General features: G+C 42.0%; 1 protein-coding gene across 1 annotated transcript; it reads right to left on the minus strand.

Annotated features, from left to right (window-relative positions):
* Nucleotides 1-3,715: 3,715 nt before the first annotated feature.
* On the minus strand, nucleotides 3,716-11,336 carry LOC121603968 (somatostatin-like receptor F_48D10.1). Its single transcript, XM_041933316.1, has 5 exons — nucleotides 10,767-11,336; nucleotides 8,863-9,003; nucleotides 8,485-8,757; nucleotides 7,376-7,522; nucleotides 3,716-3,949 (listed from the first exon to the last, which is right to left on the minus strand). The coding sequence occupies exons 1-5, from the start codon at nucleotides 11,334-11,336 to the stop codon at nucleotides 3,716-3,718; spliced, it is 1,365 nt and encodes a 454-aa protein (XP_041789250.1).
* Between the last annotated feature and the right edge of the window lie 5,605 nt (nucleotides 11,337-16,941).

Here is a 16,941-nt window from a genome sequence, read left to right on the forward strand (position 1 = left end):
AACAACCTTCTTAGCAGAAGTACTTACACCAAATAAGGCATTTTCCATATCTGTTCAGTGTAGCACAATATATAGGTTTAAGATAGATTTATGAATAATTGTTGCCTGCTGCTAGTCTTAGTGTGTTTGAGAGTATGAAGTGTACACTGATAAAAAAAAAAGACTACATATCCTGCTCTGGAAGTACACGTGAATGTCCATGTCCGTGACTTGATGATGTAAATTATATCATGCCATAATGTAAAATGTATTATGTTATACTTTCGAACATGTGTGCATTTGCCTGTGTTAGTGTGTGAGAGGCTACATGAGTAATGAAGTAATGAAGGAGAGTCAACCTGACATCTAGTCTGCCGTCATTACAAAGATGGGCCGTCTCCAAAGACCTTTCTGGGAAAGAAGGAACACACACAGTGACACAACGACGCGGTATTAGGATGGGATTTGTGCCGTTCCTCTTCTCTGAGGTGCATAATTAATAAAGTTAAGATTATGGTGCAACAAGTATCAGTGGACATAAAACTTGATCATTCGCTCTTGATCTTGGAAATATGTAAATGTGCTGAAATATTCTGAATATTCTATATAAAAATTCTCCTGCATTCACCATTTGAGAGGCCAGCTGCTAGCAGCAGCTAATGGGTTCAAGATGGCTAGATTTATTAGCAGGCTTCAATTAGGTTAGCTTGTTTATATACTGGAAGCTGGCATTTGCGTGGGCAGCGTACACGGACAGAGCAGGAAAAACCACCTGCTTTTGATGGAGCCTTGCCCATTTTAAAGCAGTGTAAAGAGCACAGAGAAGAAAAACAATGCAGCGTGTTTATAACTGTAGCTCATATGTGTGTATTCATCAATTCATATAACGAGACGTGACATGGTTGCTGACATACAAATTGAAGGCATAAGGTTATATCATCATCTAAATAGAGTATATAGATCACCTGTGGGAATGTGCAGCAGGCTGCAGGGGCAGAATGCAATTTACTCAAGTACTGTATTTTATGTACAATTTTGATGTATGAGGCAAATTTTGCACTTTTTACTCCACTGCTTTTATTTTACAGTTATAGTTTCTTGCTCCTTTCTGGATTTAGATTATTAATACCAAAATAGAGATCAACTAATAAATTATGATGTGTTATTGTAGGTTAAGATACCCAGCAGTATATAAAGTAGCTAAAAGTAGCTCCATAAAGTGATGTACACATGAATGCATCACTAATTATGATCCAGCAAAATAATGTATCTGATTCAGAAATTGGTCAATCTGCATAATGAGATTTACATTTGGAATTTAGTACAGTATGCTTTACTGAATGGCCACTTTTACCGTGTAATAGATCTGAATACTTTGTCAGCCACCGTCAGGCTGTGATTTCTGAGCACAGCTTGAAGTTCCAAAGTATGAGCCTCCAGCTGATGCTGTCTGGGGAAAACTGCAGACGGCTTGTGTTTATGTAGATATAAATGTGTGTGTGTGTGTGTGTGTGTGTGTGCATGCATGTGTGTGTCTGGGAGCAGCAAGCAGAAATGTCTGGTTTTAGATCACACCATTTATTCCAAAGAAACTCCAACGACATACAGCACTGAAGCAACAACAATAAATAATCTGGTAAATTATACAACAGAGTCTCCCAATTTTCATGTGAAATCTGTCACTATGAACAGCCTTGATGTCTTTTTTCTTCTTTCACGGACAGTTTCCATCCATTATATCCACCTGATCAGCTTTGTTTTTTTAGACAGATGAAAAGTGGCTGAAAAAGCACGACTATCCTCACAGTCTGAACACAGTCTCCCTCCATTATGCGCCACTGCAATAAACTCATTCCATAAATGTGAATTTTAGCTGATTCTAATGCACTTTTATTGAATAACCTTTACCACAATGAATGAAATAGAAACTGTTTACATAAGCGATAATGCAGCAATACTTTAGGTATCCTAATAAAAATAATACGAGCATATTTTTGTGGTTGTACAGTGGCCACTGTACTGATTAACTTAACTGAACTAGTTAAGTAGTGGCATAGCACAAGCAGAGATACTGTTGCTACGGTTACATGTGTTGGTCGATGCCGTTGATTGGAAATGTGTCTGAGGTGTCCTGTTAGGTGAATTGAAAGGGCACCTGCCAGCCAATCAGAGATGAGTATTTTCTGTGTCTGTGATGCAATCCTCTCCACGCTATCCTAAAAAACAGCTGTGGTCCTTTTATAATGGAAGGTTATGGGCGGACACATTTGGAATATACTGTAAGCTTTTCAAATACCGAAGCTAATGGAGGCTGAGGTACTGTGCTGCCAGTCTGATTAGAAATAACTTCTATTGTACAGTAAACAAAGCGCTGTGCAAAGCATGTCACCACAACACCAGCATGAAGGCTTCTGCAGAGAGAAAACATGTACATACAAATGCACACACATACACACACATATGTGACACACAAATGCAACGCAAATTACGAGGCGAAAGAGGTTTTGTGTTCAATGCTGGCGAATTGTATGCAGAAAAACACTGAGCAGGCTAAGAGTCACATTTCCTGTCACTGAGAAGCTGACAAACAGCAGGCAAGCCATTTTCTGAAAATACCAACAGTAAAAAGTACGAGCACAGACGTTTTCCACACAGCTGTACGGATGTTAACTTCATTCACCACAATTTAACCACTCTCATTCAGTAAAGAAACAGAAGTGAGCGGGAAAATGAATTAATGAATTTACATTATAATATAGAAATGACTGATAGTGAATCAGTGCACCGTGCTGTTTGGCTGCTTGGTTAAAGCTCTAACAGGCAAGATTTTTCTCTGAAAATAGTCTCTTTAGTCCTTTTCAAATTAAATCAGAAGTGTGTGGTTGCAAGGAAGAACCCTGTAATGCCCGATTGACACTTCTGATATTAGGTACCTGCAGGAAAGCATGCTACTGCCTTTAATGGCCCAGTGTGTAGGATTAAGGCGGATTTACTAGCAGAAATGTTATATAATATTCATTGTTGTGGGGTTTTTATATATATATATATATATATATATATATCTTAGAATGAGCTCTTTGTGTCTACAGAGGCAGTCTGCCATGTTTCTACAGTAGTCCAGAATGGACAAACCAAACACTGGCTTTAGAGAGCACCTTTCGAGTTTTTCACATCCACCAGGGTGAGGTGTGCGGTCTTCACTCGATGCCACTAAACCCTACGCACTGAGCCTTTACATTTGTCCTCAATTGAATTTGTAAAAAAAAAAAAAACTTAATACATTCTTACATTATGCATGATAGAAAAACAGGAGGTGAAAAGAAGACAGCAGTAAATGTGTCTGTGTCCATAAGGAGCCGTGATGATTGCTGACAGCGGCTGGGAAGGCACTTATGTCGATGACTCATTGGAAAGAAAAATGGCACTTGGTAAACAGCTGGATGATTCAGACGGGTGCAGGTACACATCGAGACATGAAAAATATTGATGAGATGCATTCGCCAACATGGAGCATTAATGTTGCAATGCATTTAGAATGACTGTTCATGTGTGTGTGTGTCAGAAAAGAGTCCAGTAAATGGATTTTTACATTGTACCTGCAGGAAACATTCATGCATTTTGATCAGCTAATCCATCACCTCAAAATACATCTCTGCTTCCACTGTCTCGTATCGTGTTTTTCCTCCTCAGCTTCTCTTTTCACTTCCTAAAACATCTGATGTTCACCATCCGTTGGTTACTGTTCCTGTGGACCTATAGATGCAGACAAGGGGGGTGTAGTCAGGGCAGTTATGGTGGGAAGTTCAGTCGGGGTTACCATGGACGTTACCATGGAGGCTGCTGTGGAGGTTACCGTGGCGGTGGTGGATGTGATTCCTGGGCAAGTGGAGGGAGACAGATATGTAGGGGTGGAGCGGTGTAGTTCTGCTGCTGTGTGAGAGGTAGGCGAGCCTGGAGGTTGGGGAGAGATCTTCAGAGAGAGGAAGACAAGGGCCGGAGTCATGGAGGAAGGGACATAAAGAAAGGATGAAGGAAGCAAAACCAGAGGGATGATGAAAGAAATGAGAGGCGAGGAGGGGGGAGGTAGAAAGACAGTTAATTCACCTCTGGGTTACCTGGGTGAGCTGACCAGTACCAGGCCTGCAAATATTTGCAACCAGACTGTGAAGAAACAAAACGTTTAGGAAAAAGAGCTGAACTATAACAAGCTTATAATAATTTTTTTGCATTGCCTTGAGCTTGGCACAGTCTTTGGTGCATTTATCCTCATTACTCCTGTCATTCTCCAAACAAAAATGTACTGACTTTTATACATGAGTGTGCAAGGTAAGTAATTATCACAACCTCTCAGCAGCAGATTAAATCTGTGTGTGATCTCTACCTGAGTGTCACTGAGATTTCTACATTTCTTAATTTAAAAAGCAACCACAATAACATACATACTAAAGTTCTAATCAAACCCCACTTCCGATCATATATACCGTATATGTTATGTGCAACAGCTATTAAATTCAGTAATTACCTCTCTATATAGTGTTCATTTTTAGTGGTCTGCCACTCCCGCATTCAATTTAAAACCGGCATTAGAGGAATGCATGCGCGATTCGGCTGCAATGTGGATTAAAGCGGTATGATGCGAATTCTCTGATCTGTGCTATTAAAATGTACTTGCTGTTACCATTCTAACTATAGGTTTCACCAATTCAACCAGGGCTGAAATCTTCTGGATTACATCTTTAACTTTCAATTTTCAAATTTTAATTTTTCTTTTAATCCACCACCCACTGTCTATCATGCTCTCTCTCTCTGTCTGTCTGTCTGTCTCTCTCTCTCTCTCTGTGTGTGTGTGTGTGTGTGTGTGTGTGACTGTCTGTCTGTCTGCCTGTCTCTCTGTCTCTCTCTCCTCTCTGTCTTTTTCTAACTCATATCAAGACTCATTTATTGATTAGGAGGATAAATCAGAGTCAGAGTTCATGCCTGAGACAAAATTTGCGTGATTTGTGAACTGGCGTAAAGGAGCAGCACACAGACAAATGGGAGCTCACTGTCTAACCTCGGCTTCCAGTGTGCGTAGCAGACAATAAAAATCTGCTCGGGGTCGGTAGAAATTGGTCTTTAGTGCAAAAAAGGTTTGGCACCACTGGTTTAAAGCGTGTGTGTGTGTGTGTGATTGTGTGTGTGTGTACTAACACTAATTTGTATGGAAGCAAACAGGGGTTATTAGTATTTAATATTAATTAATTAATTTCAAGCAGTTGTATATCACCTTTTGTGTGCATGTGAAAAAATTGCATGCAAAAAATAATAATGCTAATAATAAGCTTTGTGAATGTGTAATAAAGTTTTGTAGCTGTAGAAATATTTTGTGTGAAAAGGTTTTGGGAACACGGGTATAATTTGCACATGTACAAAAAGCTTTTGTAGCTGTAGGAGTATCTTGTGAAATTAAAATTTGTGCATGAATATTTTAAACAGTGCGGTTTCACAAAGTCTGAGAGGTGGACACACAAATGTCCTATCTGTGTATGTCACACTGAAGTACATGACATAGCTACAAGCTACAAGTTAGCACACATGGTTTCTGACCCTGTTTTTACACCTGAACTGACAGGCCAATTAGCAGGCTTCCCACTGACTAGCCAATCAGCATTGCCCACTGACCATCCAATCAGAGGAAGCCAAGCTCTCCAATCAGGGGGCAAAAGTGTACACATCTGTGACTTATGGAGGAAGTTGTTGTTTTGTTAACCTTGACAGAGTTTAAGGAGCTGGGGGACAGTCTCAGCAGAGCCACTGTGTCAGTCTAATGCACCTCACTGCTCTCTCCTATAAAAACCCATCACACTTTATTAGTTGATTTCTATTTAATTGACCACTTTGAAGCCCCAAGCTCCAGAGTTAAAGCCCTGACACACACACATTCACACATAAACTTAATCTCATAATCTTTCACTCACGCCTTCAGAATTTTCCCTAATCATTGCCACAGCAACATTAATTTACCATCCCTCTTCAGTTAGCTGCTGCCGCACACACACACACACACACACACACACACACACACACACACACACACACACACACACATATCCACACACTCATATGCACACACACATGCACACACACATGCTTCTTGATTAAATCGGAAGTCTTGGACTCCTCTTAATTAGGAGAACTGCCAGACCTGATGCATCAGACTCACTGATGATGCAGAGAGCTGCAGTGATGTGTGTGCCTGTACGCCTGTATGCCTGTGTGCGTGTGTGTGTGTGTGTGTGTATGTGTGTATGCGTGTGTGTGTGTGTGTGTGTATTGAAAAGATCTGGTTTTACCAAGCATCTCTTTGCTGTCCCTAAAGGTGCAATATGTAAGATCACCTGGTCAGCTGTCAAAGGCCATTTCAAACAAACAGGGGGCAGCATGTCACCAAAGTAACCACTAACTGCTGCAGAAAGCACTCTTTACTGTTGCTCTCTATGGCCGTAGCTGCTAACTGCTTTTAGTTAGTTAGCTCAGTTAGTCATGCAACTAGTGGATCTGTTAGCAGACTGAAGTCTGCCCTGTCTGAGAGCTCAGATCACCGGGGTAGTGTCAATGTTTACACCACAGGCAACAGAACCGGGCTCAGAAGCCTCCCAGTGAACACAGCCGGACCAAAGGAGGCCAGTTTGACGATGGGACAGCCGTGAACGAGGAGAGCAGCGGGAGGAAGGTCTAGCATCAGCAGCATGGAGAGCCAGAATATTTTCACGCTGAACTCATTGTTTTAGTGAGTTTTAATTTGTTTGGTTGAGTTTGAATGAAGTGTGTTTTACAATGAGTTAACGATGCAATTAAGCTCGTCTTAGTCCAGTAAAAGAGAGAAACTCCAATTCAGAAGGTGTACGGTTTTGTTTTTCTCAAATAGATGTAAGAATACTTCTTTTCTTGATATTTTGTGAGTTTATTTTGTTTGCTATTAGACTAAAAAATAGCTAAGAGAGCTCGTCAAATATGGGAAACTCGCCACTTGCATATTACAGCATGATACAGCTCATCTGAAACTATATTATGGGGTTATACTACCAGACTATCACCTCTTTAGCTACTAAGTGGGCTGGGGCCAGCTAGTCAGCACGCTAACCTCTGTAGCCATCTCTGCAACACAATACATAGATGTCTTTGACATAACTTTAAAACTCTTATTTCTTCACATTCTGGTTACTTAATTTTTTGAATGTTTCAAGCTAAAATTCTTACATACATATCACAAATTGCACCTTTAAAATATCAGCAAATCAAATAATGCGTGTCTCCCATTTGAGTCAGTGCTGCATTAGACATGGATTTTTTGTGAATTACGTTTGTTTTGTTTTTTTGGCCTGAACACATAAACACACGCAGACACGCAGAGTACCTGGCTGCTCTGGGGGTCGTGGTAGACCTGGTTACGGGTGGAGAGCAGGACGCAGTCGTGTGCCGTGGTCTTCTCAGTGCGCGGGGCGCTGGGGTCACCGTCATCTACACCACTTGCCTTGCACCTCATACTCCTCACACACAGCACCTGCATTGCCACAACAACAATTATCTGTGAATGTAAGCTCTGGAGCTGCCTCGGAAATCTCCACGAGCGACAAGAGCCATCGAGTTGAAGGTCCATTGACCATATGAACATAATAGGATAAGAAAAAAGCATTTTAAAGGGGCCTGAATTAATGTACAGACATTCTGGGCAGTAAGGGATGCTGAATTTAGTAAAAGCTGCCTTTTCTGGATTTTTCAACATCTTTCATATTGTTCTAATGACAGAAGTGTTGTTTTTAAAAATGCCAACCCCAGTGAAAATTGGTGCAGTCCTGACATCCTTTCAGCTTATTGCTCTCAGTGTCCCAGGGTCACATCTATGTGACTATGGTGTCGTGCTTTACTGTCATTCTTGATACGACCACCAGACAGCCCCAAAGTAAGGATTTCACAAATACAACACATAATGGCTCTAAAATAACACCATTGTGGCCAGTTAATAAACTACACAGTAAAGTAATTAAGCAAGTAAGCCATGCTACACAGGCAGCCTACTACTAACACACATTATTGGAAGTCAGGCTTTTTTTGTGCGCCTGCGTTCAGTTTAAAAGTACATAAAACAGTGTGCTTGGCCTAGAAGTTTAGCTCCATTACTGAATGTTGGGATGAACTGCCGGTCTGCTCAGAAATACTGCATGGAAATACACCTCCAACAACACTTGACGCCTCGTTCTGTTTAGCTTAGATTCAACACAATATCTCAACAAATACAAAAGTTCACAACACAAAATTAGTAAAATTTTATCTAATACAATAGTGGTCACAAATCCCGATATCCCTAGACTAGTTGCTTCCCCCTGCTTCATATTGATCAAACAGAAGCAGCAGTGGTGTAGATCTTCTCCTCTGAGTAATCAAATAGGCATATCTCCCGAAATGTCTATTTCTTAATGCTTCACCTTCACACTGTTTTTATGCCCAGGGGGATGTTCAGCCTACTTTACTGAAGCTCTGTTTGAAGTTGTCCGACAGGAAGCAGTAGAGCACGGGGTTGGCGCAGGAGTTGGCGTAGGACAGGATGACGGCAAAGAAGTAGATGCCGGCAGTGGCGCTGGACTCTGGGATGATGACCACCAGATTGACCATGTTGATGATGAAGAACGGCAGCCAGCAGAGCACAAACACCACCACGATCACCACCACCATTCGCGTCACCTTGCGCTCAGAACGTCGACGTTTGGTGAAGCCTGCCCGTGCCCCTGAGGACTTCACCTGCAGGATGATATCACACCAACGATATCTGAATTCTGCTAATGGTGAGGGGGCAGGGTGAATATGAGAGCAATGATGATCAGCCTCATACACACACATACGCACCTTGATAACGATAAGTAGGTAGCAGAGGCAAATAATGAGCAGCGGTCCGAAGAAGCCCACCGTGGCAGTGTAGAGAATGAAGGCTGTTGACCACACGTTCTTTGGCTCTGGCCAGATCATGTTGCAGGAGTTAAATGTGTCCTAAAGGGAAATAAAATGACCTGGATAAATTTGAACACTAAAAGAAATCAAATTGAGAAATCAGTCATCATCTGCTCAGTCAGACAGGAGTAAAATATAGACAGTAGGAGGCGAACTTTGAGGCCCAGAGGATAAGTTTTACACTACAAAGCTCTGAAATTGTGCAGGAAGGGTCGTTTGGAGAAAAGCTAATTAATTGTCAGCTTTTGTGGGGTTTAAAGAAGCAATTTTGCACTGTGGAAGATATTTTCACACATCACTGTGCTCAGCTTGTGTGCTAACAGGTAATAACTGTCGAACCATTCTTTACATCCAGTTAACTGCCCCTGAAATTAATTGACTTTTTGGGCACATGGTGAAACAAGCTCTAAATGCAACACTTACATATTAGCAACTTTTAAGTTGATGTGGTGAACTTGTTACCAATTATTTGGTTATTTACTCATCCAGCAGTAACAGAGAAACATTACCATTTCTCAGGAGTTGTGTTTCTGGCCTCCTGATGAATGTAAGTCCAATATTCACTCTCTTGCAGCTCAGGTTTTGGTCTCCACCAAGTGGCTCTTAAGGTGAATGCACTGCTATATTCACTAACTAGTCTCTGACTATGGACAATTTGCTATTTGGTGCTGTACAGGTAGTGTGCAGAGGGTTTAGTGGATTTATCAGAGCGTTTTAACTGTAGCAGTTGCAGCAGAAGTGAACCAAAAACATGAAGTTCTGAGCTGCAAGACCAAAACAAGCTGAGGATAAGTAATGTACAGGGTCAGGGTCAACTCCCTTATCACTACAAGCACCACCTTTTAACGTTGTCATGATTTATCCATTGGTAATAACGGTAATATAAACATACTGTTGAGAGCAACTTGAATTAATATTATGATGTTGAACCAGTTCTGACACATTTTGTCAATGTGCTTTCATCAGGTAGCTTCCTTTTAAAGTTGGCTGCTGGCCAAATGTGAATTCTATGTTTTTGGCAAGTCCGGCATTAAGGCTTTTAAAACTCAAACTGATGACTCAAATGTAATTAAAGGAACAGAAAACTCTATTTTATTGTACATTGTTTGAACGAATAGTTTGACATTAAGTGTGCGTACAGTATTACAGTAATGTTACATTGCAAATATGAAGTTACAGTCAGGAAACAGTTAGCTTAGCTTAGCACAAAGACTACCAGAGACAGCACCTCTAAGTTTATTGACCAGGACCAGTGGCCAGAAAGTGACGGGTCCTGGCCTTGAAATAGTCCAATACATAACTGTAGATATTCACATGTGTGAAGGTGAATATGGAGAACTAATTTTTACACTGTGGTTTTAAGTGATTTCTAGATGTGTTTGTTGGTGTGACCTTTGGACAGAGCCAGGCTTTTTTTCCCCTTATTTCTAGTCTTTATGCTAAGATAAGCTAAATGTCTGATGGCTTTAGATTCAAATTTACCCTTGAGAGACATTTTCTAGGCAGATGCACTCTCCAAAGAGACATTTAATCTTAATACAGCCTAGCAAGAAAAAAAAAAATTATCTAAAACTTGCTATTCAGCTGTGGAAAGTGATATATTCAATATTTAATTAACTAAAACATATTGTGGAACTATCAAGCTGGTCTGAGTAGAAACATACTGGAGTTTTTTTGTTTTGTTTTTTTTTTGTTGTTGTTGTTGTTGTTTGTTTTGGGTTTGTTTCTTAATTAAATTAATATTAATTGTAGCTAATTTGCACTTAAAGGCAAAGAGTGATGACCAGGACTGAAGTTCATACCTGAACATCAGAGAAAATGACCACAGGTAAGACCACCACGAAGGACATGGCCCACACAGCTGCGCTCACGGCCTTGGCCACGCGGGGGTGTCTCCATTTGGTGCTGCGGATTGGATGAACCACGGCCAGGTAACGATCGATGGACATCACCGTCAGGCAGAAGATAGATGTGAACTGATTCATAGAGTCTGCGGTCATGACCACGCGGCACAGGAAGGAGCCGAACGGCCAATAGGAGAGCACGTTCTGTGTGGTGAGGAAGGGGAGCCCGATGATGTAGAGCTCGTCGGCCACAGCCAGGTTCAGGATGTAGATGTTGGTGACCGTCTTCATTTTGGCATAGCGCAGCACCACGTATATGGCCAGGGTGTTGCCAGTCAGACCCACCATGAAGACTGTGAGGGAGATGACTGCTGTCATCAGAGTGCTGCTGCCCTGGAAGGGGACGCTTTGAGTGGACAGGTTGGAGGAGATGTTGAAGGGGCATGGGTAGGAAAAGAGGTATGGAGGGGGAGTGGAGTTGAAGTCTGATGAGAGGGAAAGCCAGTGGGTCGGGTCTAGCGGCTCCATTGTGGAGACGAAGGTGGTGCCACGGAGTCCAGATGGAGATTTCCTCCTGTTTTCACTGATTTAAGAAGAGAGTCTCCGCTTCTGCAATGTTAGTTCCCATGCTCACTTTGGAACTGAGGCAGGAGGACCACACTTCAAGGTATCACATAAAAAGGCAGACAAAGTGCTCTGACCTGCAGCTTATCTAGTCCAGCCTCTTGTCTCAAATGTAATCGTGACTTTGTGAGTAACAGAGAGAGAGAGAGGCTCAGAGCATGCAAGTGTGCGCTCTGGCCAAGGACGAAAAAAAAAACAGTCGTCTCCGTAATTACGCACTAGACGCCGCTGCTGTTTATGAACTGCAACAGATGTGTAATCGTAGTGACCTCTCCGGTCTGTTTAATAACACTGATTATTGACGCCTCGCTCTACCTGACTCTGCAAACACGCAGTTCACCCGCTGCGTCAAGCGCGAGCATCGCCGGGAACCGTGCCACGACTTTTACGCACGGCAGATCTGTTTAACTACAAGCTCTACAGTAATGCCTGAGTTAAGAATCACGGCGACACTGCATCTGTAGGCTACGCCTGCACTAGTGGCATCTCATCTGCATGCTTCATGACTTGTTGTTAAAACACGTTGTTAAATCACGCGCGCACTACATTCATGATTTATTCAGAGATCAAAACAAGAACATGCTTACTTGGCCGAGCAGAGAGTAAGTCTCTGTGTGATTAGATTAAAACAAGTGGAAAACTAAACTCCTCATTGTCAATCAATCCTCCGATTCTCCAAACGGTGTCCCGTATCGATGGATAGCTTCCGTCCGAGCGCCCAATCGTTCGCTGTCCGTGGTGCTGAGCAGAATGTGTCCGCAGCAGCTCCGCGCGTCTCCTTCCTCCCGCAACTTTCTTCCCACACAGCTCTGCTGCTTGTTTAATGCGATTTGGTAGAGAGAGAGACAGGGAGAGAGACAGAGAGACAGAGAGAGAGAGAGAGGGGGAGAGAGAGAGACTATCACACTCAGCAGGCGCAGAGGAATGGGGCTCGTCAGTCTGATCATGGGTGACTTCAGTGAAAGAGAAAGAAAAGAGGAGTTACATTTGGAGCCGTCACCCTTCAAAATGTCTTCGTGGCATCGGGGAAGAGGAGCAGCTCTGCTCTGTGGACACACAGCGGGCGTCTTGGGGCCCCAGTGGTTTTCTGCTTCAGCGTCACATTTACTCAACTACTGTCAGCCTGCTTGCAGTTTTGTCAATTTCTTCAGTTTTGAGATACTTGATCGAGATACTTTTTTGCATTACAGTTTTCTTTACAGCTATTTACCATTTATTATTCATGTTAAGATTTAGCAAAGCTATAATGATCATGGTATAAATTATGATGCGGTGCTATAGATTAAGCCACCAAACAGTCTGTAAAGTAAATACGTTAAGATCCACCTCGGCTGTATCAAAATATCACTTACATGCTAATGTGCCAATAGTATTTATCCAAAAATATCAATGACATAATGATATAACCCTCTGACAGGAGACACTGTGTCTAATGTCAGCTTTAACTTTCAATACTTTACTTCAACACTTTACCTGAAATAATATCTCGATTGTAGAATATTTACTTACAAAGGAGTATCTTTATGTTCTGGTACTCTGAGTTAAACTTTGAGTTTTACTTTGATGTGTTCAGGCATACCGTAGCTTCTGCAATAGTGGTTTTAGATTAGACGCTGAAAGAGTGTGTAATGAAAGGTTTTTGGACAGTTTAACATGATTTTGTTGGCCCTCTGGATCTCCACAGGGCAAAATGTAAAATCGGGGGATGGGTATTACTATAGCCTGTTATACAGGGCTGCTCTGTCTAAACATGATCTCGTCAACAGGCTAAATCTGACAGCTCATGTTTTATTTATGGGCTGGAAGTTTTTTTGGGGAGCATGATTTGAAAAATCTCTCCCTCTGCCCCTCTCTACACACACTCTGTCACACACAAATAAAACAGCTCTATAGGTTTGTATAGAGTCTGAGTATAGACCAGTCTGAGTATCTGAGTATAGACCAGTCGCCTCAGTATCCCACAGAAAGCCTGTAGTGAATGACTGTGATTGAGAAAAAAATGGAGCATCGAGATTCTATAATGATGCAGAACTCAGCTCTGCCTCACAATCTCACATGAGCTTCACGCTCAGCATGAACTGCAAGCCACCTGGACGGTGCAAGTGCACACACACACAGGCACAGTGAATACACACCAGAGGCACCGAAACACTGTCAGACGCTGAAAATATTACTTGAAAATGCAAAATATTCACCATACAGTGCTACCTTAAAGCTCATCACACATAGCTCTTGTTTTATGCTTTTGTGTTTTCAAATGAAGCTCAAGTCTGACTCAGGGGAACACGTCCTTTGAGAACCTCACTAATAAATCAAACTGCACATGGGTGAATGGTTTGAAGATTAAGAATTGTTAATTACTTGAGCTCTTTGACAACACAGGCCACATATGACAAAGCACTGATGCCATGTTCTTGAGAGAGAGCAGTGTTTTTGATGGATAGATTGGGGATGGATGTGGCGCTGGAATCAAATGATGGAAGCATCATCAAAGAGCCTCACTCACGTGGATACCTGCATATCTTTGACAGGAAGATGGAAAGAGAGCTTTTTAGAGGATGCCTCATTTAAGAGTCAAGGTCTATTCCATGTCTGCTGTCCCTAAAGCCTGTGGTCAAGGTTTGTTCAAGAGCTGAAGTGTTCACACGCCTTATGTACTGTATACATCCAGAGGGAGCAAAGGAATGTAAGCAGAGCTAAGGAAGAGTGAGAAAAAAAGCTCTCAGTATGAAAAATCAACTCAAATACAGATGCTCGGATCAAGAGAGGCGGGTGCTGGACTATAAAGAGCGAAAAGGTCCCCATGTGACTTTTACCCAGCAAAATGAGATTTCAGTCAAGGTTGACCGATTTTATTTTACATAACTCGCTTAATTTGCATCACATAATTACGTAAACATACTTATTTGAACCCAAACCATGATCTTCTCCTAAACCAAACCAAGTATTTTTGGTGCCTAAACTCATCCAAAAACTGCTATTATCATGAGGCATGGTGCAAGGACAGGTGTGGTATCTGTCTATTTTTGGTCTGATCTATGGTGTGTTACATTTAGTGAAGGACCGGTCATCTGGAAATTGGTTGAATATGATCAGGTTTGGCCGACAAGCTGCTGCAAGGCCCTTTGTATTAATTTAATTTATAAGAGGAAGAAAAAATATATAATGAATCCAAGCTGTGAATGTTGCAAATACCAAGGCTACTTGCCCCAGAGCCGATTTCCAGAAAATGTGGTTTTGGACTCCTGGTTTTGTCGATGGTTTGGTTTAGTCCATCGTCCACAGTTGCGAGGTCTGTGGCGTGGCTGCATTCTACAATCTGTCTCTTTGTAGTGAAAGCTAACGCAATCCAGCACTAAGTAACTGAACGTTACACTAAGCATGCTATCTATCGCATCCTTGACATAACTATTAAGGTGTGTCAAAAGTGAGGTCAAGTTGAAATCTGTTCTGGGGCATCTTGAGACTCCCACCGCTACATGCCGAAACCATCAATCTGTCTGCTGGGACAGAGCGGAGCACAGGCCATGTGACAGGTGACGAACAGTTACCCCGGTTTTGTTTCCTGTGTGATGTCTGTGAAGCTCTTTGGAAGCTGCTGCGGTCCAGAGCTAAAGAAATAACCTGTTAGATAAATAAACTGCCGTGTTGAAAATAAAGAGCGATTTAAAAATCACAGTTGATGTCAGACAAGAGAAATGGTCCTCTGTCCCCATGATGACCGTGGCTCTGACCCTGTCAGCTGGTGTGTTGATAATAGAGATATCTCTGCCTGCTTGTTGTGTTAATTCCTCATGAATAAAAAAATTGGAATGACCTTTGTTTACCCTTGTTGTCTTGTCTCTGCTTCTGTTGCACAGAGCTTGTGGTAAGATGTAAGATCAGTCCCCAGAGGATGTCACTGCCATCTTCATCACTGCCAAGGCTTGACTTTAAAGCTCTTTTTAAGCGTGCAGGCTCCTGCCGGTATGACTTTTAATTGCTTTGAATGACAGCTCACCACTACTAAATAAGATTTCCAGTGCAACCACGCTGTCAGTCCTGTGAACACAGCTTTCCAAGCGCAGACATTGATGGGAATTTATAGGAAGTACATTTCTCAAATTCACAGGGACGAAGCGTAGCGCTCACATAACTCCGTCCACAACATGCAATCTACATCTTTCAGTCATCAGGAACTGAGTTTATCTGCAGGAGCTGATGCATGTGATTACTCCACACAAAGAGATGTGATATACTATAAATCTGTTTAAAAGCTTTTCCTCCTGCCATGCTGTCAGTCCTGTGAACACAGCTTTCCAAGCGCAGACATTGATGGGAATTTATAGGAAGTACATTTCTCAAATTCACAGGGACGAAGCGTAACGCTCACATAACTCCGTCCACAACATACAATCTACATCTTTCAGTCATCAGGAACTGAGTTTATCTGCAGGAGCTGATGCATGTGATTACTCCACACAAAGAGATGTGATATACTATAAATCTGTTTAAAAACTTTTCCTCCTGCCATGCTATTATCTGTTTTAGTTATGTGCAGCTGCATTTCTCTATTATCTCTAAAGGTGAGTCATCTGAAAATGTGTTACTAGCAGACTGTTTTTACCTGTTACTCTCTCGCTCCCTGCACACATCCACACGCACACACACTCACACACACACACACACAGACACACACACACACAGAGACACGTGGTGTATCAGCAGACAAAACAGATACATCATGATGCTTATACGCTTCTATGGCCTTGACTTCCGCTGGTTTGCAGTCTCCCATGTTACCTCTTTTTCTCTGTGTTCCTTCCATCTATGCACAGAACATGGTTGCAACAAGAAGAGAACCCAGCCCCCCTCTAACTAACGGCCCACTACCGCAAGACTACATAAACACACTTAGATACACACACACACACACACACACACACACACACACACACACACACACAGGGTCGTCAGTTAATATCCGAGTGTCAGGTGGGTAAAGGGTGGACATCTTACGGCCATCTCCACAACAATCCCCCGGAGTGAAGCTATCACGCAGCCCGAGGGTTGACCTTACCAGCCTGTCGAAGGGCATTATTGTCCTGTGGGCAGTTTGTGTGTGAGAGAAATAAAAGATAAACAGGAAAACAGGAAAACATGGCCACCCAGAAAAGAAGAGAATCATCAGTTAGAACACAGACGGCTTTATATAAACAATACAAACATGTCTGAGAATAACAAATGAAACACATTGATTAAATTTGGCAGCCACAGCTTATTTTTGATAAGAGGTTGGCCCATGGTTTGGTCAAGGCCACTTAAGGAGGTGATGATTAAACTGGTTAAGGAAAGAGGTTCAGTAAAATCTAACTCCAATTTATTACTTGATATAATTCCCAAATTGTTGAGCTGTTCCCTCAGATTATAACTTCAATGTCATTTGTATAAAATTGATGTGATTTACTCATTTGTGCAATGCAGGCCCTGTATATATGTACAGCATACATTAAAACAATAATTAGAACAA

Source organism: Chelmon rostratus, chromosome 3 (genome assembly GCF_017976325.1).
Source record: "Chelmon rostratus isolate fCheRos1 chromosome 3, fCheRos1.pri, whole genome shotgun sequence".
Classification (NCBI taxonomy): Eukaryota; Metazoa; Chordata; class Actinopteri; order Chaetodontiformes; family Chaetodontidae; genus Chelmon; species Chelmon rostratus.